Genomic DNA, 25,031 nt, shown 5'->3' with positions numbered 1-25,031 from the left:
ACTGACTTAACTCCAGCTCTGAAAGAGAAGCTGGACGTGTATGAAGCACATATCTAGAGCAATTGATAAGCAGCTTCCGTTCATTCATTTAAGTGGCTCTCGTTACTCGTCCCCCAGGTTGCTATAGAATTCTGCACTAGAGGATTCTGCTCTCCAGCAGACCAGTTGCTTAAAAAGAGGAAGTGTGCCATTTCTGAAGGGCAACTTAAGAAACTTGACAAATTAGTAAAAGTAAGGGGCAAGATCTCCCCATCATTAGGTGACACGATACCTTACCCCACCTCCAAACACACACAAAAAGAGAAACTAAGACAGCCTATGGTACTAGTATCAGACACAGGCACAAAGTATGTTTTACTAACTTACCTGTAAGATGAAAGCCACATTTATTGCCTGTTACCAAGTCAGTCATTTCATTCTGCTTGGGCTCTCACTTTAGATAGGGAGACAGCTTATAAGGTTGAGCTGCGAAGAAGCACTATGGGATTATTACAGGAGTTTTAGATAAAGGTCAACCCTCACAGCTAGCAGATGGGAACAAACTTCTTCTGGCTACTCTGCTCAGTAAAAGCTACATCCGTAACAACAATATTTCATTTGGAAAGCTTACTGAGAGTGAAGGTAACAGTATTTGACTGAAAGGGAGTATAACCAAAATAAGGGGCTTGTGCAGAAAGCCTCAGCTCAGAGCACAGTACTTATTCATTCCAAAGTTTTCTCCATAGCAGGGTACAAGAGGAAAGTTATTTCATACCAGGTTTATGCAGGTCCAACTCTATTGACAACCCTGTAATTATTCATTTACACTGGTAAAAGAGGCAGACCAGTGTCAATCCCAAGGGCTAGCTTTAGCTTTGCAGCATTTCACTGGAGTTCAGCAAATGCTCCTGGGCAGTTTTGGGTTATGGACTTTATCTGAAGAGACATATGGTGGGAGAGTATAGTCAAGGGGGAAAACAAGCCAGACATAATGCAAAAACATAAAACGTTAATGTGACCTTTATTATACAGCACAATGTGTTCTGTGCATTCTAACAATCTATAAAACAGACAAGTTGATAATGGCACTAAATGAAGCCTTCTTAACCCACAGTCGCGTCTCTTAAAAATACACATATGGACCTGGTAAGGAAAGGAAATTAGTATTGCAGAAAGTTATAATACAAGGGAAAAGATTTAGTTTGTTCTTGATGTCAATTTCCTGGTTATTGCACTTTTTCCTACACACTTGATAAGTTCGTTACCTTTTCCTTTAACAATGTAATATACATCAGTCCTTTAAAGTTTAAAATAAAAAAGCAATACAAAATCTAATGACATTACAATGGAGCTGTATAGTTCTGAACTTCTCCCCCTAACCCCGAAAATGTAACAGTTTTCACCACTGAACTTCAGGTCAGCCAAAGTTCAACAGGCTCCCAAAATAAAGGGCATGAAGTAAAAATGAAAACCTTTAACATTAGTGCTACTTAAGCCCCTGAGGGAGTTTTTAAATGCAGATGTGCTCCTGTTTTCTCCCGGAGAGGAAAACCTTATAATATTTAAGTATTTAAAAAAAAAAAAGTCAAGTCACTTTTAGATCTTCAAGTAGGACCAGCAAGTCCAGAGAATGCAATATGAACACAAAGGAAAGGAGAACAGCAGGGAACAGCTATTCCTTCAGCAAGGGATGCAAAGGGATTACTCAATCCCATTCTGAAATTCTACACAACTTGTCACCATGTGTAAGCCAACAGAAATGTAAATATCCTCTACCCCTCCAAAGAAACTGTGGAGGGGAAAAGAGGCTAGCGCATTCAAAAAAATGTGCAAAGCGTAAACTGGAGCAGCTTGCTTTTTAGTTAAAAAGGAATGAGCAAGTTGTAGAGTTTGCTTAATGTAATTAGCAACCCTCTCAAGTCGGTTTAGATACATGTTTGGGTTCCCCCACCCACCAACCAGCAGTTGCCCAGCTAAAGAAAATGTCCTACAGATCCAGATATACAGTACATTTGACAGCTATAGAGTAACAGCAGTGGCAAAGCATCAGAACACTGAGGCTGGAGTCCTCTAGCATCACTGTGATCCAGTCTTCCACTGCATTTAGGAAGCATTTTCTTCCATCTCATTCCACAATATGTAGTGTATGAAACAATCGAGCCACTTCTATCCTGGACAGAGCAACAGCTGAAGAGTTGCTACCTTGGTAAATCAGCCAGGGATGAGTGGCTCTTATCTCTGCCCAGTAAGCTACTAGCAGCTTTCAAGTTTAAGTCTTAACCCTGCAACTACATTTGCTCAGTAAACTAGTTTTATCCTATTTGTACATGCTTCCAACTCACCGAAGAATAAGCATTATACTAGAGCACCTGGTACGGCCACCAAATTAGTGGCAGAAAGTAAACCTTACAATGCAGCTAAAGTAAACAAAGCTTCCATTCAAATCCTTTTAGGTCTAAACCCCACTTGTGCATCTTTAGAGAGGCTTGAAGTGAAAACTGGGTAGGAATAGTGGATTTGGGGGGCAAAGAGTGCCATTGGTTTGTATATTTTTGAAATGCACATTAAGTCAGCCTGAGCCTTTTGAAGGATTTCTGTCTTTTGTAGAGTGTCTTGTTTAAAATAAGACAATGATGACACTATTTTACTGGCACTCACCACTGATTTGGGTCCACATACAATAGAAGCCACCAGAATTCCTGTTTAACAACACTGAGCTCTTTCTACATGCCTAACAGTGAAGGTACATTTTACAGCCTAGTGTTCAAGTATTTTATGGTACATCCATCTATCTATTCATCCACAGGCCATGAAGGCTGCTTCATATGATAGGCTCTGTATTTCTATACAAGGCTAGCTGTCAATTACACAATATTAACAAATATCCAAGTTTGTTACTGTCTTTCAGTCTGCTAGAATTAAACTCACATACAACTCTCTTTGGTTAGCTGGTAGAGCCTTTTAATGGGATCGTTTATGCATCTTGTTTTTCCTTTGCTTTATTGAAGAGTTCTTACTTTTGAAGCAAAAACAAAGATGTGAAATCTGCTTTGCAACAGGTCAAGTGCCCAACAGAAAAAAAAGTGTGTAGGAAAGTGCCTGTGTATTAAATGTGGAAAAACTTGTGCAGGTCTATGTGTGGTGGATACATAAAACAATCCCAGGGGAATTATTTAAAAAAAAAAAAAAGGGGGATTTCAAAGTACTTACAGTCAGCATTAAAAAGGCACAGGATTAAAAAAAAAAAGTCAGGAAGGTGCCACAAAGGAGAAAGCTATACAAGACATTTCTGGAATTGTATATATAGATTTACATTTTATTCATTTATTTTTTTGTTTAGTTACACAAACTATGTCTATAGCTGCAAAAATACTGACCTAGACTCTTCTAGTTCTCAACGTAGTTACTAGCCACCATTGGACAAGGTAAACGGATATAAAACTGATTAATACTGTTAAAGTCATTGGTGGCATAGATATACCCCAAGGCAGTGAAGTTCCTAGTAATAATCCTGCTTTGAAAAGAGATTGGGTTTTCTGTGCATGTGATTTATAGCTGCTACCCATTTCCATGCAAGTTACAGGAGAGGCTGCACTCTGTCTACGGAACTATGATGACAGTTTTTATGACATCGTCTGTAATTAAGTAAAAAGCAATCTTTTTTTAAAAAGCATTATTTCAGTTTTATTGCATGCAGAAGATGGGTTAAACTAGACTGTTGAGTAACACTGCAGGGTTATTTATCCCTCTCCTTTGTTCAAGCTGTTTAGCAGGCAAGAGGGGACTGTTTGCAATCTTGCTTTGTACCACCCAGTAAATTCCAGCAGCAAGGTGTAATAATTTCACAGCCCTGCATGGTTTTGCACATGGCATGCTAGATTTCCTGTTAAAATGAAGGCGCTGCCTGCCCCATCTCCTGCACTGGGGGATGTTGTTATACCAAGGGACAAACTGCCAAGTAATCAGTTTCCTCACACATACAAAAGGTGTTCTCCATTCAGATTCCCTCCTTCTACCGTCCCCCATCCCCAAGCACTTCAAAGTATCAACCTTGCCCAACCAAATGCAGAGGAAACACTGTGGCAAGGGTGTGTTTTCAGAAGGAGCCCTTCATGTAAGGGGTATCAGGACTGTCCTGCCCCACACACCCCCTGCAATTGACCTCCAATTTTTAATACAACCAAACTGCAAAGCCCAAGGAAGTGAAGAGATCAGATGTGGACACAGCAACCCCTGCACCATTCCACCCCCTCACTGAAGAATGGCAGACCTGTTTTCCCTTGGGTACTTTTTCACCCAGCAAATGACTTTAAAAAGTTGAAGAAATCTTATTTAAAATGTCAATAGCAGAATTTAAAACCATCATTGCCTTTACACTTAGTTCAAAACAAGGAAAGCATTTTAGTTAAAAACACAAACTGGTAATTTTCCAGTGGGTTTGGATATCAGTCAATAGTTGCTAATGATGTTTTGTGTTTCTATAAATACTATGTGCAATTTCTCTGAACCATTTTTGTTTGAAGTCCCCATCTTGCCAAAAGACTAAAAGAAAGGCCAGGTTAGACACCCCAACAACCACTATTAAGCAGAGTTATTTGAAGCAATAACTTGTTTACAAAAAGTGATCTCTCAGGTTACGAGTAAGTAAGAGGAAGGAAAAAAAAAAGTCAGATAGCTTATGATTTTGGGGGTATTCCTGCTGCAGTGGAATGCAGAAATTCCCCCTTAGGTAAAGTGTGGATGCTTTGATCCTGTCAATGTAAACATACTGAGTGTTGTAAGCAGCTAATGCACAATGACACTCATATTTCCCCCCCCCCCCCAACCCTTGTAGCCTAAGGGCCTCACCCCAGGTAGTTACTGTCATTTGCCCCCCAAACCATCCAAGCTCAAATTCTGAGGATAAGGAAAGCTGGTGGAAATACTAAAGGTCAACCACAGATGATAGCAGATGGAAGATATTTTGTTTCAACCATTACCACAGTGTGAGAACTGCAGTAATAAATCCCTAGTGACTCAGTTGCTACCTAGAGCACCGGATGCTTTTCCTTCAGTCAGTCTGGAGGGGATTAGCAGAGATCCCTTGCAGTCCAAATGGCCTGGATTCTCCATTTTTTATTTATTCACTTATCATTGTAATAAAAATGGGGGCCAGGGTAACTTGTGCACTGGAGTGGATTTTTCTTGCTGCTACCCAAGTTGGATTGTCCAAAATGCTCTCAGAGGCGAGACATCTTTTGTTTGCTCCGGTGCAACTCCGGTTACCCAGCAAGAGCTACTTCTTCAAAGAAGATACCTGCAAGTAGGGGGTCAGAGTTCTCCCATAATAAAACAGTTCTTTCTTGTTTCCTTCAAGTAGAATCATCTAACCCTTTGTTTGACTGTTCAAAGCTTGACTTGCAGAGTCTGTCCATGATCCTCTGCAGCATGGGCTGGACAATGCCCAGGAGGGGACGCTGAGAAGGGTCTCCGTCCCAGCAAGCTTCCATCAGCTGCCAGCATTCCTCATCAAATGCAGAGAGGCGCTCTGGGCGTACTCCTGGAAAATAAAATAGAAAGAACAGGTGCTGGTAACAGCTAGAAAATCCTGACTAAATAGGCATAGGCGATCCTTTGATGGTAGTCACTTTGGCTCAGATTATAGTGGCCAGGGAAGAGTAAGTGTTAACAGTTCTCAAGACACTCCTAGTAAAGAAGGTGCTGTTGTGATAATTGGGCCTAGAAATTTATCCTAATATTAGGGGCTTCCCTGGGAAAAGCGAGCCTAAGATCATAAGTATCCAACATTAAACAGTGTTAAACAAGGTCTGAGGTTTGGTATACAGGAATGTCCGGCCACTTAGTGATATGGTACAAACACCATTAAAAATCCTTTAAAACCTTTAATAAAGGATATAGGAAAGAAGAACAAAATATTAAATAGGGCTTTCAATTAATATCCTTTATTCCCTTTCAGTGAGAAGTTTTAGAAGGGCCATCCCTCTGTTTGACAGTTTTAAAATGATAAATAACTGTCCTTTTGGGAGAAAGGAGAAGTTAGTTGAGATGGGCTGGTGGTGGTGAAGGTCAATCCTGTTTCATCCCAGGTGGTATTTGGGATTTAGCTGGAGCCAGTAGAGCTGGTGATTTCATCTGGGTCCCTCTCTCAGGATCACGATGATGAAGGCCAGAGACCCAAGAGATCATGGGGGGTGGCAGCCAGGATGGTGACGCTCCCTCCCATAGCCAGTTTTTCTCCCCTCCCCAAAGTCTCTTTTCATTATGGACCCCAAACGGGAGTGGTGTGTGTTATAGCTCATCCCCTCATGATTTGGTCCACCAATTAGACCTAGTTTCTGACACACCAGCTTTGATTTACAGATATTTGGTACTATACTTTTCTTGTCTACCAGGCACAATCTTAATAGTCCTTGGGTTATAGCAATAGGGCTTTTTGTTTGGACTAATTCAGTCTGCCGACCTCCCTTTCTTACCTTTTCTCATCAATATTTGTTGTGATATCTTATGATCATAAGATATGCATCTAATTTTCAGTCCATACATCTGAAGTGGGTTTTTCACCTCAAAAAAGCTTATGCCCAAATAAAGCTGTTAGTCTTTAAGGTGTCACCAGACTCCTCATTGTTTTTGTGGATACAGACTAACATGGCTACCTCCTGATACTGAGTTACATTAATACTTTTGGCCCATTTAGTCCATCTAAATTAATACAGTGCCCAACACAGTTTCCCCAGTCACTTCAGATGGGGTTTTAGGAGCTGTAGAAATGTGTACTGTTAAATCTCACAGCTGGTAATGGCAGGAGGCACCAAGCCAAGTACAGACATGCATGATTCAGTTCCACTGAAGCAGCTGGCTACAGGAAAAGATTTAACAGTACAGGGGAAAAGATATTTTCAGTAGCTAGCCAACAATTGCAGAACTCCGTCCTGGAACACGAGACTGAATGCACATCTTGCTTCCTTCTGAGAAAATGCATGGCTCACCCATTTGATTTAGTCTCTCTCATACATGGAAAAGTTGTGGACAGGAATTTAAGAAGGTAAATGCATTGACACTTTCTTATACTAGATTCATCACGGAAAGCATATGCTACCACAGGATAGCAACTGCCCTGTTAAACTACTTTCTAAGTTGGGAAGCAGAAGTTCATTGCTCAGAATGGGAAAACGATAATAAACAGTCTTCTATTGTAAAAAATTTTCAATCTCCCACTGATTAACCATCCCCAGCATTTTATAGTTTTAGCACCTAGTCAAACACTTGAGGGTGAAGGATTCTGATGGCATCTGGAAATAGCAAGGAATTAAGCATTCCTTAAAGGATTATGCCATGTCTGGCTGTTTCTGGGATGTGGTTTACTCTACCTTCTAACCTTAATACATTGTCCTTTTGAGGCAAGAATGGCATTTAAAATGTTGTGCTAGCACAGTTACAGTAATCAGCAGGGACGGGTTGTGTTTTATTGGAAGCTATTTTAGAACTCTGCCAGTAGATAGGGAGATTTCAGTTAGACCTTAAGTGACATGCCGTCAGCATATCCCACTGAAGTCTGCCCAGATTACAGCTAATCTTTAGAGAGGAAAGTGTCAGGTGCCATCTACCCATTTATACTCTTAGATGGTGACAGTCAGCAGTGCACTTTTTACTCAAAGGCCACTAAATCCATAGGGAGGCTGAGACTGGAAATACAGTTCCTAGTTCAGGAAAAATTAAGGGTGTAAAAAGGATTACTTTTCCAGGAGGTTTCACACAGTACTAGATCACCTAACAGCAACGCAGCATAAACTCATACATACCTCTTCTAACATTGTTCCAAAGGTGGTCTTTGCTTGCACACCTCTCGAAGGCCTCTGGTAACTTCACGTGTCCTGAACAGATGTACCAAAACAGGATACCAAATGCATAAACATCCACCGAGTTATCATATTTCCCTGTGGCAAATGAGCAAACGGGTTTGAACAACAGGACTAATGAATGTCTCCAGATTTGAAACCAAAATAAAATAAAAAGGTACAAAACTAATCTTGAGTGTTTGCATCACAGCCTGCTGTGTATTATTGTACAGCATGAAACCAACTTAAGGCCTCTACTTCTTCACAGACTTACACGCAGAGCAGTCCTATTAAAGCCCATGAGACTACTTACAGTATACAGAAGGTAAGCAAATGCTTAAGTCTTTTCAGGATCAGAACCTAGCATGTTAACTATGAACACTGTTATTAAATCAGGAGCATCTGCATGTTACCCTTTGAAGTACACACACAAAGATTTGCTGTGATCAGTCTATCTTAAAAGATGCTGTTCCTGGTAACATGTTTGTGCTGCACCTAACACGATGGGGTTCTGATCCTGATTGAGCCCTCTAGGAACTACTGTAAAAAAAAGGCTTCAATTAAAGCAAAGGGGGCTGGGGGGAGAGGGATAAATTAGAAGGTAAGCAAATGCTTAAGTCTTTTCAGGATCAGAACCTAGCATGTTAACTATGAACACTGTTATTAAATCAGGAGCATCTGCATGTTACCCTTTGAAGTACACACAAACAGATTTGCTGTGATCAGTCTATCTTAAAAGATGCTGTTCCTGGTAACATGTTTGTGCTGCACCTAACACGATGGGGTTCTGATCCTGATTGAGCCCTCTAGGAACTACTGTAAAAAAAAGGCTTCAATTAAAGCAAAGGGGGCTGGGGGGAGAGGGATAAATTTAAAAAGGAAAAAATAGTTTGTGTTAGAACCATAATGCTGAGAGTCAAATTTTGAGTCAAGACTTATTTCATCTTGAGGATGGGAAATAAGCCTAAGTGTTATCTCCAACTCTGAATTTCCCCAACTTTTTGCATTAAAAACTTCTTCTACGATTTGTATGAAACCCTTTCAGACCCTGAAAATACAGCTAACCTTTTTTAAATGGTTTGTACCAGAGAGACTAAATACCTCCAATAGCCCTTCCAATGTATTAATTTGTTATTGACTTCTGTAGGTCATATGAATCCCATAGTAACCACTCTTCTCAAAGGAAAAAAGAATGGAGATCATCACCACTTAGACTGAAAATACAGGAAGGTGAAGTTAAATACACGACACACGCAACTGAAGTCTACCACAGTTTTGACTAGGTTTTCCCCCTCAAGAGTTAAAAGGCATAGTACAGCGTTTTGGGCCTTCGGGACTGGAGCTGCAGACAGTCAATAGGAGATGCCATTCACCACCTTACCTGTAAAGAGCTCAGGAGCCATATGGATGGGTGTCCCAACAATACTGCCAGACATCATGGCCTCAGGCTTGCAGAATCCCAGGTCTGTGATTTTGGCACGATTCTTTTTGTCAAGCTGTAGAGCCATCCATACATTAGGTGATGGTTAATCATGCTTTCAACCCTATTATTGGCTTTTTCATATTAAAAGCAACTTTACAAAATGTATTCGTGTTTGAATTGTTGGGAGTTTGTATGTTATTCTGAATTACTGACTGCTATACACTCTCTTACTGTCCTAACTAACATTACAAGTTTCTACATCTTTATTAACCAGGAGGTATGGTCTAGCAGTGTGAGAACAGGACTGGGAACCAGAAAGTCCTAAATCTAATCCCAGCTGTGACAAACTATCCTCACACAAGTCACTATCCCACTTGCAAAATAATAATAATAATGCTTCTACAGCTCACAGGGACCTAGTAACACTGATATTTGTAGTGAGTGTGGAGAGTTCATGAAGAGCGCTATCAAAGTGAAACACATTTGTTCGTAAGTCTTCTTACAGAAACATCTAAGTGAATAAGGCCATTATTTTATGTACTGTCTATGCTATGAACAATTTATTAGTTCCCTTTGGCAGTGGAGAGAAAAAGGCTTTTAAGTGTAAAAAGATTTCCCTTACCAATACATTTTTAAGTTTGATGTCCCGATGAACAAGCCCCTGACTGTGCAGAAACCGGATCCCTTCAACTACATCCAGAGCAATCTGCAACCGTGTCTCCAGTATCAGCCCAGCCTGAGGAAGAGGCACACACAGGATGATTTACTAATCCTACAAATGTAAGTTACTTCGTAATTGTAGGATTTCCTTGTCCTTCCCAGTAAATGCTATCTAGCTACTAAGTGACCCTTTAACACATGCAGAGCTCCTGCCAGAGCCATGGGTGAATGCCAGGCAATGGAATGGACTTGGCATGAGCTGCTTTTGTTGCCAAGATCCTGGTACATTAGTTACACTAGGTTCTGAACATGGTATCTGCTTATCCTAGTCTGTTTAGTTCTTTTGCTCAGTAATGAAACATGCGGTCATGGTCCCACTATTTACTCCCAAAGTGGCTATTAAACTGCTTGATGGAGTCAGCCAAGGCTGCAGGCAACAAGATGAAAGGGATGGATGGGCCAACAGCAAAAAGGCCACATGTCTTCTGAAAATAAGGTATCCAAGATGTTCCAAGTTGTCAGCTGCTAAAGATCAAGCGATGCAGCATCTCTTATGCCACCTTTACCAATATAGGCCAGATCAAAAAAAACACAGTACAGTAGTCTCAGCCACATTGAAGCATTATGTAACTATTACAGTAATGCAACTATAAGATCTTCAGAAAGATCTTGATTTTAGATCACTACCCCAAGAAGTCATGTTTCCTTTCACTTCTACAGCACAAAATCTAGTTTTTTTTAATTCCTACATTTTATACCTGTGTGTGTTTAAATCAAACTAAGTTTTGTCTGTTCCACTGCTACGACACAGGGCACACCATCCTAGCTTTGTGCTGTTTACAACAGTTTGAAGCACCAACTGTTCAATTGGGTTTTTGTCAAGCAAAAAATGTGTTCTTCACTTTCTGGTCCAAATAGTCTAGCATCACTGTTCTGTTAGACAGCTGCTGTGTTCCACCCACAGGTGGCTGTGCTTCATTTTGGCTGTATCGATGAAGCGATTCCCCAAAAATTTTCTCTGGCCTGAGAGGGATTTTGGAAGTGTAAGGTGCTACAGGACATAGTCGCAAAGAGCAATCTGAAAAGTCACCTGAACAGAACCTCTCACATAAAAGCTGAGAGTTATACCTTGGGAAATTCAAGTACTGATTCCATCTAGCATTTGAGCCTTCAGCTAATGACTTCCCTTTTAGGGGACTTTCACTGTCAGACACACTGGCAGTATGGTAGCCTGTGTAAAATAGGCCAACACAGCTTCTTCTACTTAAAATGGCCATTTGCAGGCCTGAATTCTCAGCTACACTAACGTCGCTTTACACCTCTCCAGCTGTATAAGAGGGCCTTCATATAAAGGAGAATTGGATCTATAATGTTTTAGGAGCTTCCATAATTAAAGCTGGGTCTAGTTATGTCAAGAGTTCTCCAAGAATGAGCTCAGATGTATTTTTATGGTTGTTCTGTAGCCCAAATTTTTCAAATCAAGGATACTGTCCACTTTAACATTTAGGTTCCTGACTGTTTGAATCACAGACCAGAACTAGCTAAAGCTACATTTTACATGCAAACACAAAAATTTGCAGCAGTCACAGTTAAGCAATTTGCCATTCTAGGTACTCTGAGTGCTGCTGAGATTGTATATGGATGCATGACATGCCTTCCATGTAGTGCTAAACACATACTTGCTCCGACTAAATTCAGTTATAAATATATTGAGGAAAATGACACCAGAAAGCGGTAAACAGACCAGTAACTTTCTTCTACACCAGTTTATGAGTTCAGTTGGTGCTTCCAGCCACTCTCCCTTCTCACCCTTAGTCCTGTATAGAGATCTCTGTGCAACCGTTCCATTATCAGTAGGACAGCAATGCTGGAACCTCCTCCATAGCCGTAATCTATCACGGAGCCATGGAGATCTACCAGTCGCTCATGCTTTGGTAAAGACCTGGAGAAACAAAATCAGCACAATAGACAGACAATGTGACTATATTCCCCTAGACTACAATTCTGCCCAGTTCCCCCTCCTGCCCTCTTAAATCAAGCCTAGTCTCCTTATAAGACAGCCAACATCTGGGCTCTTAACAAGTGTAGCAGGGTAAGAGAGGAGATGACTGACAATGCTATCACCACTCTGGCTACAGCAAAGGACAGATCACTGAGTCAGTGTGTTGTAACAGGAGATCTGCACTGCAGCAGAGGCAGTTCTATACAGAGAAGGCTGGTTACGTTTCCTACATTGTAGTCCCACTGTCATTTTATTTAGTGAATGCAGAATCACACACTTTGGGCAGAAAGAGTGCTCAGTACTAGATGAAGGGAGAGTCAGTACATTAGATACCAAGGCCAGGACAGTGAGAAGCGTGCAACAGCATGCAATACTAACTTTGGGCTTTTATTGGAGGAAGCAGCAGGGAACGGGAGTATTTCAGACACAAGAGAATCAGCTCTGGGGAGAGATGAGGAGGGGCAGCACGTGAGCTTTGCACTGTCTTATCTATTCTACAAGTAGCATTGACAGTTATCTAGTCCTCACTCAAAGTTGTGCAGCATTTAGTGGCAATCCTCAGCACTGACCAAGTCACTGGGAGTGGTAAGGAACTACGTTGGACCAAAGTCTCTCTGCCTCAAGCCTTGTAAGCCAGCCTGCATAGCTACTGGAATCTAACTAGGTTCAACTGGCATTTGCAAATCAGTGGAGAGTTTACCAATACACACCTCATATAGTGAAACTCAAGTGCAAGGTCATTCCAGTGCTTCTCATCTGGAGGGACGACTGATTTGAGTGCACATGGGAAATGGCCCCCCCAACTATCACACAAGTACACCACTCCATACTGCCCTCGGCCCAGCTCGCGGCCTAGCTTCGGTTTACCTGCAAACACACAGCAATGTGTCAGTGTGATCAGAAGTAAAGTTTCTGTGTTCTCCCCTTCTAGCATAAGTATCTGGCTATGATGATGCCAGGAACAACTAGTATTTCACATTCAGGGGGTGGTAGGTGAGTCCTTCTTGAAATCAGGTAGTTTAAATTGTTAGGTCAGTGCTGGACTGGAACTCGTATAGGCCACAATATTCATCTGCAGAACAAGTAACAGCCCTGTAAAAGCTCTCTCTGGACTCTTCTGCAGGAGAGACTCACCCTCATATGCTGAGGTACCAAAGAGGAAAAAGGGGAGTTCTATCTTCATTGCTCATTCGATCCTTTGTCTAATCTGAGACTGCCAACATGGGAGACATCTAGCAACAGTCTGCAAGTGAACAGGACTCATTCCAGCTAGCAGCATACAAGCCACATAAACCTCAGACAATCTTTTTGGTCAGTACCCACGAAGTCTGGATTTGATCCCATAACCATAGAGGTTGAACCTTCCATATCCTATTATCAATTCTATGAATCGACCCAGGGAGTCTTTCAGCGGATTTAAGACTAAGTCTTCAAAACAAATCTCTGCGCCTTTATCGAGCCTTCCTAAAAGTTCTTGTTATGCCCACAAATTTGTAGTAAAGTTTCTCTTTTTAAAAAAGTGAGCACAGCATTGAAGTATATTTGACTTAAACAATTAGCCTTGCAAAGAGTTCTCTAATTTACACCTCCCCCCATAGAACTCTCCCAGTTTTGGATCTACAAACTAATTGTTTTCAGCTATCCTACTGCCTCCGATCAGCCTTCCCACAAAGTCCTATACTAGAAAATGAGTGAGGTTTTTCCCTTTTATAGTCCTGCAGGATTAGAAGCAACCATATCCAATGCTTCGACTTAGTTGGCACGTGTCAATTAGAAGCAAAGCCCGAAGAAAACTAGTGTTCCAGCCAACACTATTCTTGTATAATAATCTACAGGTAGATGAGGAGTCCCTCTTGCCCTTGCTCCCCCAACCCCTGCAGAAGCAGGACAGAACTAATCCAAAAACACCCTCCCAAGAGACTCTGGCAAGAAGATCAGGTATAGGTGCTCACCGTGTAACAACACATCCTGCAGAGACCTGCTCTCCAGCGAGAGGCGGGCTAGCCGAGGGGCATGTTCTTTCCGCACCTTCAGCCAAAGGTCTTCCGTTTTCTCCAGCCTGCCTGAATGGCCAGCCTCTAGCTACCAAGACAGAAGGCCAGAGATAGTATGTGTAGAGTCATTCTACATGGTCACATGCCTCACACAGAAGCTAAAAGGTGAAAGCAAGGTAAGACACTGGAGCATATGGGGTCCCATTTTCAAGATGGGTCATTTCGTTAGGGCACCCACTTCATTGCAGGGAGGGCTCCAAGATAGTTTGGAGCCCTAAGCATCACATGCCAGAGTGTCTCCCACTATTAGGCAATACTTCCACACTGAAGAGGATAGCAACGGGCTGACTATTCTGCCTCACCCTTTGGCCATCTCACTTGTGACAGTTCTGGTTTCCTGGAGTGGCACTATACAGAAACCCCAATTTGTTTCTCCTTATGGTGCTCTGCATTTGCACTGCCCACCTCACAGCCTCACACCTACCTGTCGCAGAGAGGCTGCAAAAGCCTCATGAGAGCTGTTTAGCCTGGTCCGGAATTGGCTGCAGATGCTCTTCGCCAGCTTGGAGGCGCTGAGGCTCTCAATGGCATCCTGAGCTACTTTCCGCTTCCACTCCATCGTGATAGCAGGTGGGCTGACCCAGGTAATCCGCTGAATTATCTAACAGAACAGGATTAAACCAATTAAACTGAAGGGCCAAATCTTGCCCTCAGGCCCTATATATGCTACTTAATTCTTTTGAAATCTTAAGAGTTGATCTGAGGGCAGAATCAGATTCAGAAAGAAGAGCAAGTATGGTTCTTTGAGATGTGTTGCCCACACAGCTTTTACTCTTGACATGCAGGTGCCCTATGTGCACAAGTCCAGTTTCTTTTCAAACAGCAGTGTTTCACTGGGGCCAAATCTGCAGTCCAAGCACCCCCTTGCTCCCTGTAGCTAAGCAGGCAGGGCCAGCTGCACCTGTACTCCATTCCTTCCAATAGGGATCCCCTAGGAGCAGGACTCCAATCATCAGGGAAGGAGAGTGGGTCATGGCATCTTTGTGGTCAACACATCTTGAAGAATCACAGTTACTATACAAGCAGCAAAGAATCCTGTGGCACCTTATAAGCTAACAGACGTTTTGGAGTATGAGCTTTCGTGGGTGAATACCCACTTCGTCAGATGCATGTGACATGACATGCATCCGATGAAGTGGGTCTTCACCCACGAAAGCTCATGCTCCAAAACGTCTGTTAGTCTGTAAGGTGCCACAGGATTCTTGGCTGCTTTTACAGATCCAGACTAACACGGCTACCCCTCTGATACTTGACAGTTACTGTACGTAACCATTCAAGTTATTGTCCACAAAGATTCCACACTTCAGTGACTAAAAAGCAGTTCACTATCTTTCGAAGCAAGTCGGCCACTTGCTGGGGGAGCTCCCCTGTACCAACCAGCCTATCGTCCATTACAGATGCACCTTGATACCTTGCCTTCAGGTGGGAAGCTGCCAAAACTAGGCCTTGGGTGAACACCTATTGGGATGCTGAGACACCAAAGGGTAGAACTCTGCCGATAGTACAGATGTTCCTGCCAGGAATCCATGAGCTGGAAGGATTAAGATGGGAAAATACATATCTTGAAGGTCAAGAGCAGTTAGCCAGTCCATGGGATCCAAAGAGGAGATTATAAAGTCTAGGGTAACCATGCAGAATTTGAAGCAATGGCTAAAAAAAAAAAAAAGTATTGTCTCCCAACTTTGCAATTAGGATGCAGTAGGAATGAAGTCCCCTGCCCCTGAACTCTGTGGGGGTGTGAACTTCCTCTACCTCTCCTATTTACATGAAGCAAAAGGTGGATGCTCTCAGCCTTTGATGAGAAAGGCCCCTGAAGACGGACTTAGGGGATAAAAACAGCTTGAGCCTGTATGGGATACCCCTTGCTGACTGGACTATCATCAAGACTCACAAGTCCTTGGTTATCCCATCCCAGGCTTTCTGGAAGCAGGACAGGCTGTTGTCAAAGAGAGGCCTGGAGGAAGGAGGAGCTGAGGGAGGTTTGCTCAAACACAAAAAACAAATGAAACACCATTTTGGCTTGAAGCCCCACATTGTGGGGCAGACTCAGTAAAATCACTACCCCTTCCTCAGCTGCTCTAAAAAGTCAGTAGCTGTGGATAGTATTGAGACTAGTTTCAGTCTGTATCATGGTAGCTTCCTCTCTGGGGCTGGGGCATACAGACCCAAGAATCTCAAGGTGGCTTTGGAGTCTTTTAGGGAATTAACTTCCTCATCCATTTCACTTGAGCTTGTTGCCCTCAAATGGGAGGGCTAATGGTGACTTGGACTTCCAGGGGATTTCCTGATGCCTGAAGCAGTGAACCTGGCTGCTGCAGCCGATGCAACAAATGCTGCTTGAAGTGCCATTCAGGCAGTGAGCTGGCCTTTATAAGGGATTTTGATTCCTTGTGCTGGCCCTTCAGCAGTCTGTCCATAAGAATGGAAAGTGTCTTATAACAGAAAGTCCTCTGGCAGCAGCACCTGATCATTTGCCACTCATATCTGAAGGCTTGCTGAGGGGTATACCTTCTTCCTGAAATAGATCTCAGTTATTGGGGTCTTTATCCAAAGGGGTAGACTTGGACTGGCTTTGGTGCCTCAACTTTCCATGAGCTACCTGCACTATAAAGGGAGTCCCAGGGGTAGGGTGTTGGTAAAATATTCAAACTCTTTCACAGGCACCTGGTATCCAACAGCCCCTTTTGATGTTGCTGCAACTGCGGCCAATGTATGCCAAGTCAAGTGGTCAGTCACCAGTGAGCATGGCCAGTCACACTGCAGAGGAAGGCCGCAGGACATTCGGAAGACATTCAGTATGCTCCTGGATGACTTCCAGTGGAACATCCAGGGTCTCCACCACTTTTAGCAAGGTCTTGGAAGGGTTTTAAGCTCATCCACAGAAGTAGTGAAGGGGGGCTTAACTACTTCAATCTGCAGATGGAGATGGACAGAGGCTGAAATGTCTGGAGAGTAGTAATCTCCACTGTATTCCCTCTCACCTTCCATAAGCTGACACAGACTGGAGAGAAGCCGGAGACTGCTGCTTTGGTGAGGGGGATCTGGTTCTGGAGAAAGTGGATGAAGCTGACTTCCTAGAACAGAGGTTCACTTGTAGGGAAATCAGTACTACCATGGCTGGTACGGACAGTGAGGATGACAAATGAGTGGGTACCAGGAGGGCTGCTCTGCATCCCTGATGATCTTTCAGTGCCTCTCAGATTCTTTCCTGAACTCTGCCACATCTCCACTGCTCTGAAGCACAATAGGCACTGGGAGTGCCAGTCATCCACAGGAACAACAGGTGAAGGATGGGCAGACCTTGAACCCCAATGACTTGGGTCTGCCCTTGTACGGGTCGATCTGTACAAGGAAGAGATTCCTTGTGTAGAAAAAACCTTCTCACTACTCTGTTTAAGATTAAGTAACTAAAGCCAATTGGCAAATAAAACCTATCAACTAACACTAGACAAAGACCAAAAGTTTCCCCCACTACAATAAAGGAAAAAAAGAATGTACTAGTTGCATAAAGAGCTAGGAACACCCATACAGGAACCACAATGGGCAGTAAGAAGGAACTGATTGCAGGTGGCTGCTGCCCCCTACCCCTTATGCCTTCCATTATGAGGAACAAGAAGGTACTCCAGGCACAGGCACAGTCCCAAAAAATCCAATCTCATGCACAAAGAGCGAAATCTGTATAGACACTCACTCAATGAATAATAGTGGTTTGCCTTAACACTTGTAACAAGCAACTGTAAAGTCAATTCTTTGCTTTGTGAAGCATCCAACACACTTTTAGGGGCACATTATTAATTTGCACATTTATGGTTTGTAAAAAGTAATAAGATTCTGCAGAACCTTCTGCAGACAAGCAGATGTTATTAATATTTAGTATCAAAGTTTCATAAGCAATCCCTGCAGCATTTATAATCCAAACATTCCATCATTGTTCTAGTATGCAAAAGTCAGGGGTGATGGTAACTAGTCTATTCTACAGTCCAAGCAGAAAGGAATGTAGAAAATTTGTACCTGTTTGATCTGTTCCCACAGCATTCTGGTTACTGATGAGCCTGAGTGAAAAGTGACTTCAACGTGATAGGCTGCATTTAGTATCTAGAGTGAGGAGAAGGGGGGAAAATTAGCAAAGTAGGAACTGACTTGTTTAATGCTGATTCTGTATGGAAAACTGACCTAGAAAAAATAAGAGCACTGGTCCTGCAAATCTTGTATCTTGCCTCTGGCAATGGTCTATACTGGATGTTGCAGAGGCCCCCAGCCTACCTGACCAGACTACTCCGTGTATTTAATCCTTACTACACCCTTACATAGGCTGGTAATTATCGCCATTTTACAGACTGGGAAACCGAGTGAGAGGTTAAGTGACTTGGCAGCAATCATACAGCAAGCCTGAGAAGAGAACCAATGATTCCCCAATTCTACCCCCTCTTCTCTAGCCACTACATCTGTTCCTCAAAAGGTTTCTGCTTCCTTCTATTGATTTTAATAGGGCTTGTACATTATAGCCTTGCCCAACTCTTCCTTGTCTTTTAGTGCTGCTCTCTTATTCTATCAAGATAAAGTCAAGTCTTGCGGTGACAGTCCAACAAAATTCTTTGTAAAAAAGTAATGCTATGAAAATTCTCAGCAACTGGTTGAGCTACCATACCTGTTTGAGATAATTGCTCGTGACATGTACTGAAACATCCTGAGACTTCTCCAGACTCTTCAGGCATCTCTCCAGCGTCCCCACAAAGCTTTCACGCAGATAGTCTACGGAGCTTATCAATTTGTTGGCAACTGCTTGGTTTAACCGAGAAATGATCAGTTCCTGGATTTGCTTAATACAACATTTAACGTCCTTGGAACTCACAGGCTCCCCATTCTCAGGAATTATGATGTCTGTAGGAAGGAAGGAAAGTTTTGTACAGATACGGCACAAAGGCATTACAATTGTACTATTAGCTGTCAAACATGACATGCTGCTGCACTGTGTGTTTTGCAAAGCTGCTACAGCACAAGCTTATTCCAGCACTTGTCTGGACAGTTTCTGCTCACTCTCCATCCCTTCTAACACTATTTAATTATCTTGAGTTTTGACCTCTAGGTCCTCTTCAAGCTATTGGACAAACTGCTGCTAACAATGGTTTGTGAAAGAAAGGTAGTTGAAACAATGTGAACAGGGCCCTCCCACTGCTCCCAAGGGAGCGTTATAGTAAGATTAAAAGACCGTGACAGACTGTGGGGAGGGCTTTGGTTTTGTTTTATTGGGGGGAGGGAGGGAGAAGGGGCAGGGAGGAAAGAAGAGATGTTCTGAAGTATTATGATTAGCACTGTTCTTTCAAAATCACTGGTCATGAAAGGGCCCTGTTAGCAGCCACTATGTTTAACAGTTACCATGATTTCAGCCATAACGTGGTTGGGATAGTCATGATTTCTGCAGAGTCTTTATAAAAAGAAGATTAATACCTCTAAGACCAGATTGTTTAATGGTCTGTAGGGTGCAGAAGTTTCACCCTATGTGAAAGTCAAGTGTTTAACAAGCTGGGCTTAAAAGCAGGCAGAAGCTGTGCAAGCTTGTTCTACAAGCATGCATTCCACTGCATCCCTAGGGCCATATACTAAATCTAGGACCCAAGACAGACAGAGGTGAAAGGCTAAGTCATTCACCATTTGACTCCTCTGTGTTTTCACTTTTAAACAAAGTTAGTTGTGTACTTGTCTTTGTTCAACTCTCCATAAGAGAAGTATTAGGAATGTTTTATACATTCCTGCTCTTGATGTGACTAAATATTTTGCTCACTATGCAACTAGCAAATGTTTCCAGGCTACCAAAAAAAAAAAAAAAAAAAAAAAAAAGGAGCAAAGCATTTCTACATAGAGAACAACTCTCTTTGCAGAGAGAAGGTAGTTTCTGAACCATATTCAAATGGTGGTTTGGGAGGGTGGGGGGTATTCAGGCTATTAGCCTGTTTTTAACTAAGTCAGTGATTCTCAGACATTCCAAAGCCACCATCTCACCCCCTCCAGTTCATTTTTGGACACAGAATTTTTTTTAGTGCTGAGAAATCAAGTTCAGTGAAAAAGTTATCTGCTCCACTAAATGCAAAAAAGTTCAAGACAAATCTCTAAACATACTTTTTGATCCCTTGTGTGTCCTACTGCAATTTCAAGCCAACTTAATAGCCTGTGAGAACATACACACCACTGCAATGCTCAAGCCTGCTTGTTTACATTTATAGGATTAGGATTATTAGCAGCAGCAGTATTGTGGTAGCCCAGTCATAAAACAGAGTGCCATTGTGCTAGACACTGTACAGACACAGAACAAAAGGGGCCCTCCTGCCCCAAGGAGCTTATAATTAGCTCCCAATTGGACACTAAAGCTTGTTTTCAGAGGGCTGCCATAAGAGTCGCACTCTTGTGATGCACTTGCCAACCTTCCATCTAACCCACAAAATGGAAGGTGACAAGATTACAGAGGGCAGGGTAATGTGCATTTGGAATCTGAGATCTCCCAGTCAGAAAACTGAAATCTGGTTGCAGATCTGCAGTTAAAAGCAAAGTCTTGTGGAAGCCACTTATTGCTGTACCTCAGTTCCTCCATATTATTCCTCACATCACAGAAAGATTATCTGGTGCTTATTCGATGCTTGGTATACAAAATGTCAAGTATTATTCAATAGGTATCTAGCTGGTCAAGTTGCTACTGTGCATGCACCATAGCCAGTTTCCCCAGTTCTACAGCAATGCTCAGAGGTCAGGCTAGAGACCTGTATTTGAACACGAAATCCAGAGGGAGATTCTAGCTTCTTTAAACATAAATCAAGTGACTGACTTATGACATCAGAGGCCGCAACAAGAGAATCTACTGTCCTTCCCGCAGCAAAAACTCTCAAATGCTGTTGGTCCTCAAGTTACTGTAGTATGGTTTTACACCTTCCTGAATGCCAAGCTCTAAAGAACAGTGTGCACACTGAAGGCTGGCTACATCTACACCGCAACTGAAGAAGCGATAAGAGCGCAAGTAGGCATACTCACACTAGCTTTAAACTGGCTAAGGCAGCTTTTAAAAAAAAAAAAAAAAAAAAAGCAGTGAAGATGCATCAGCTCAGGCTTCAGCATGGGGTGTACAAGCTTACCAAGTACTCGGGGTACATACTTGTGTTGCTAGCCTGTGCAATCATGTCTTCACTGCTATTTTTCGCTGCACTAGCTAGATTAAAGCTAGCTGTCGGTAAGCCTCCCCAAGCTGCAGTCACATCTCAGTGCAGTTTGGTTGCAGCACTGATCAAGCCCGAGGACTTGTCTAGCTCCAAGTGCAATGTGTTTCCCATAACCCAACTCCCATTCACACAGTCTCTAGCTCCAGTTAAATGATGCTTTAAAACGCTAGCTAGCCGGGGACGTGAGCTGAAGCTTGAGTGCTGTTGATGCTCAAACCAATAATGTAGTGGGGATTCAGTTACTCCAGGACACTAATACTAATAACAGCGTTACTCAAGTGTTATTTCAGTGTGGCCACTCTCACTCAGAGTTAACTCAAACCAACACTGCAGTGTAGATCAACCCTTAGTGATTATGGCTGTACTTACGTGAATGATACAAAGCAAACATTTTAAGTCACAGAATAATCCTTCTCCCTCCCTCCCTGCTAATGATGACCGCACTCCAGAAACAAAAATCTGGATCCGTGGTATTCCACTTGCTCATTTGCTACTTTGTAGCAGGTGCTCTATTCCACACCCTCCATCTCTCCTAGACAGCTGCACGCATTTGTTTTCCAGTTTTAAAATTGAAGTGCAAGTCTAGAGATTTAGAAGCCTCCTTAGAGTACACAGTACCTTTTGAACACAAAGAAAAGCGAACAACTTCCTCCAATCTTACAGCCTAAAGTTATTTTCAATTTCGTTTCAAGCAGAAAACCTTCATGTCTTTTCAAAGTGCATTTCCATCTCAACATTCCTTCCTGAAGAACTGAAAATTATTGCAAACCATTGTGTGACAAGCAAGAGAAAGTTTCATAGAACCTGCCACATCATGTGACTGTAGTGCCCCAGACCAAAAGACTCAGAGAATAAGGTACATAAAAAGTTTAACCATTCACAACAGTTAATAAACCCCTCTCCTGGAGCTCAAAAGCTACCAACAGAAGTTACACCTCACCAGGAAGTGCATTGGGAAGCCATGCATCTTCAAAAACGAAAAAGACAACCCATGGCATTCAGCTTGCAAGAACAGAGAAGGTTTTGCTGGCTCTTCCCAAATAAGGGCCCCAAGCCTAGCTGGGGCTGAGCTTGGTGGTTTCCACGATGGGAGAGGGCAAAAAGGACAGAGGAGATTTCCTGCCCACATACAACTTCCAGGGTGGGGTGGAGGTTGTGCAGGATTGAGACCTGTGCTCAGGGCCACTTCCTGTTTACTAATTCCCAACAATCAGCCCACCCCAACCCTTCCTTATTAGGACACTCTGGGCTATGCTATCACCACTTTGGGGATGGGAAAGAGTTTTTCCCCATTCCACCAGGTTGACCAAGATTGGTTGGGGTTTTCACCTTCCTCACAGAGAGACCTAGAGGTTGAGTTTTGGGCAATAGGAGTGCTGGGATTCCCCTGCTCCTGGAGGTCACTGTTAGAACCTATGTGAGAATTGTTTAGCTGTTGCAACTTTTGGAAGGTGCCCAGTGCAGGAATTCTCTGATTTAGGCTCCAGATCCAAAGCAGTAACATAGTGGGCATCCAAAGAGTATCTCCTTGTGAGATGTGGCAATATGTCTATTTCCTCATCCCCACTCTGGGTCAAATGCAAACGAAGGGCTGGCTTATTACCATGGGGCAACTGCCCCACCACTGCTCTTCAGGGCAGTGCTAACTGGCTGTCAAAGTCACCTGTTACCTCAACTCCCAAAAAAAGGATGATAGTGGGCAACTGGAGGTGCCCTGAGAACCTTCTAGTGTGGTGACTGGCTCCCTCACAGTGGGAGCATCCCACAAATTGACAAAGGATCAATGTGGTGCAAGTGACTGCACTGAACTGTCCCCGATGGGAACTTTGGATGTAATTTGACTAATAAAATTGCAGCCTGGATAAAACCCACACCATGTGTTGAGCACGCCAAATAGACTTTTGGGCAATAACCCAAGCTTTCTGATGCACCATCGGGTGACTGCCCAAAGGGTCAGCAGGAAACAAAGATAGCAGTAGGGTAACCAGGCATCTATATAGAAGTGTTTTATTTTAGAAGGTTCGATACTGTAAAGCCGTTTAAGTCATCTCTGAAAGAGAAAGAAAGGGACTTTCAATTCTAGGAGTGCAGGGTAAAGTCTCACTCCATAGTTTTCTTTTAGAGATTTACTATCAGTCCTCACAACTACAGCTAGGCAAACTAGCAATATTTCAGTTCACTGACAAAGAGATTGGTTTAGCTGAACCAAAATGAAGGGTTTTTGTTTTGTTTTTAATTTTTTGGCAAAAATATTTGGGGGGTCAAACAATGTTTCTATTTTAGAATATTTTTTTTACAGTTATTTTTATAAAATTTTAAAGGAAGTTTCTAGAAAAGCAGATTCAAAGGTGTCAAAGTGAGAAGTGTTCTATAACCAACAATTTGACAGTCAACATGAATTTGCAAAACATTTTGGTATCACAAGCCTGCATTTTTTGCTGAAAAAAAAGTTGATTTTTATTATTCAGTTCTGACTACTCACAACCATTTTCCCACCACTAATGTAGGCAATTACTGTCTCCCACTGTAAGATAGGACATTAAGGCAAAGAGGCCAAGGGCTTGTGCACACTTGAAACACAACAGCGGTACAGCTCCAGTGCTGCTGTAGTGCTTCAGTGTAGCCACTGTTTACACAAATGGGAGGGGCTCTCTTGTCAGCATAGGTAATCCACCTCCCTGAGAAGCAGAAGATTGGAAGAATTCTTCTATTGACCTAATGCTGTCTACACCAGGGGTTAGAGCTGCTTAACCACAGGCATGGATTTTTCACACCCTTCAACGATATAGCTAGGTTGACTTAACTTTTTGTGTAGGCTAGGCCTAAGTAGCCTGTTCTAGTCTACACAGCATGAATCACTGTCAGACTCAATTAGAAGTCAGGCATTCCTGGTCTAGTCGTGTGCTCAGACCTACTTCAGTGATCTGCTTAGAGAAAATAGTTCAGTGTAGCAGACTCTACCAGCTGATTGTTTTACATACTAGACGATGCAGAAGAGGTCACGGAGGAAGGTAGACCTCGTCTGATCCTCATTTAAATTGGCCCAGGAAGCAAAGTTTGTAGAGAGGCTTATAAATTCAGTCATCCTCAGATATCTGCCCATCTCTCTCCTCTTACCAGAGATTACCTTTGAATTCCATGTTAGCAGCATCTTCCAGCAGCTCCTCTTTCATGTTGTTGAGAGTCTCTATGATCATGTCCTTCATCTCCTCCTGCTTGCGATTGGCAATACCCATCAGAGACTCATAGAGCTCATTCTCCTTCTTGCGCGTGTACTCCAGCCGTTTTGGGGTGATCTGCAGGTCTCGTTGCATATCAAAAGCCTGGTTGATGAAGATGTCCAGGCAGCGGCAGTGCACCATGTTCAAGATGGTGGCTACATCCACCAGGTGCTTCTGCAGCACCTGCCTGGAGAAAGTGCTCAGAAGGCGGAATTTCTCAAATTGCTCTACCAGCATGCTCTGGGCTTTGGCATCAGAACTAGGGGCCCCACAGCTGCAGTGGTTGGTACTCAGATAGTCTAGGTCCATCAGCTGACAGTAGAGGAATGACTTCTCATTCTCAGCCTTTTTGGGAGAGATCAGTTCAGCCTCTGACTCTGGCACTTTGCAAAAGAATACAGGCAAAGAAAATTTCTCTTGGATTTCCCGCAGTTCGTTTTCATCAGATGCTGACAGTTTAGCCTCACTGATGGCAAAGGTGATGACAGGCAAGACATGGTTCACGTACTCTCCCAAGATGACCTCAGCAGACTGGAATCCCCGACATGGGGCTACCACAATGTCCACCTCCTGAAAGAGTAATAAAATAAAGTAATCACACTGAAGTTTTAGCAATTAACCCAGCTAGTAAGTCTCCCAGCTTCCCTCTCAC

At 42.8% G+C, this 25,031-nt stretch overlaps 1 protein-coding gene across 1 annotated transcript in view; it reads right to left on the bottom strand.

Annotated features, from left to right (window-relative positions):
- Positions 1-981: 981 nt before the first annotated feature.
- Positions 982-25,031, bottom strand: part of DSTYK (dual serine/threonine and tyrosine protein kinase) — a 61,959-nt gene continuing 37,909 nt past the window's right edge. The window contains exons 3-13 of the mRNA XM_050955590.1: positions 24,286-24,949; positions 18,602-18,834; positions 17,965-18,048; positions 14,378-14,554; positions 13,852-13,981; positions 12,610-12,766; positions 11,707-11,839; positions 9,860-9,973; positions 9,196-9,310; positions 7,779-7,913; positions 982-5,518 (exon numbers count right to left, since the gene is read on the bottom strand). Of these exons, the coding sequence (XP_050811547.1) occupies positions 5,331-5,518; positions 7,779-7,913; positions 9,196-9,310; positions 9,860-9,973; positions 11,707-11,839; positions 12,610-12,766; positions 13,852-13,981; positions 14,378-14,554; positions 17,965-18,048; positions 18,602-18,834; positions 24,286-24,949 (2,130 nt within the window). The 3' untranslated portion in view covers positions 982-5,330. The remainder of the gene's footprint in view (positions 5,519-7,778; positions 7,914-9,195; positions 9,311-9,859; positions 9,974-11,706; positions 11,840-12,609; positions 12,767-13,851; positions 13,982-14,377; positions 14,555-17,964; positions 18,049-18,601; positions 18,835-24,285; positions 24,950-25,031) is intronic.

The sequence above is a fragment of the Gopherus flavomarginatus genome, chromosome 5 (genome assembly GCF_025201925.1).
Source record: "Gopherus flavomarginatus isolate rGopFla2 chromosome 5, rGopFla2.mat.asm, whole genome shotgun sequence".
NCBI classification, from domain to species: domain Eukaryota; kingdom Metazoa; phylum Chordata; order Testudines; family Testudinidae; genus Gopherus; species Gopherus flavomarginatus.
The sequence above is the reverse complement of the archived record's forward strand: the minus strand, read 5'-3'. Positions and strand labels throughout refer to the sequence as shown.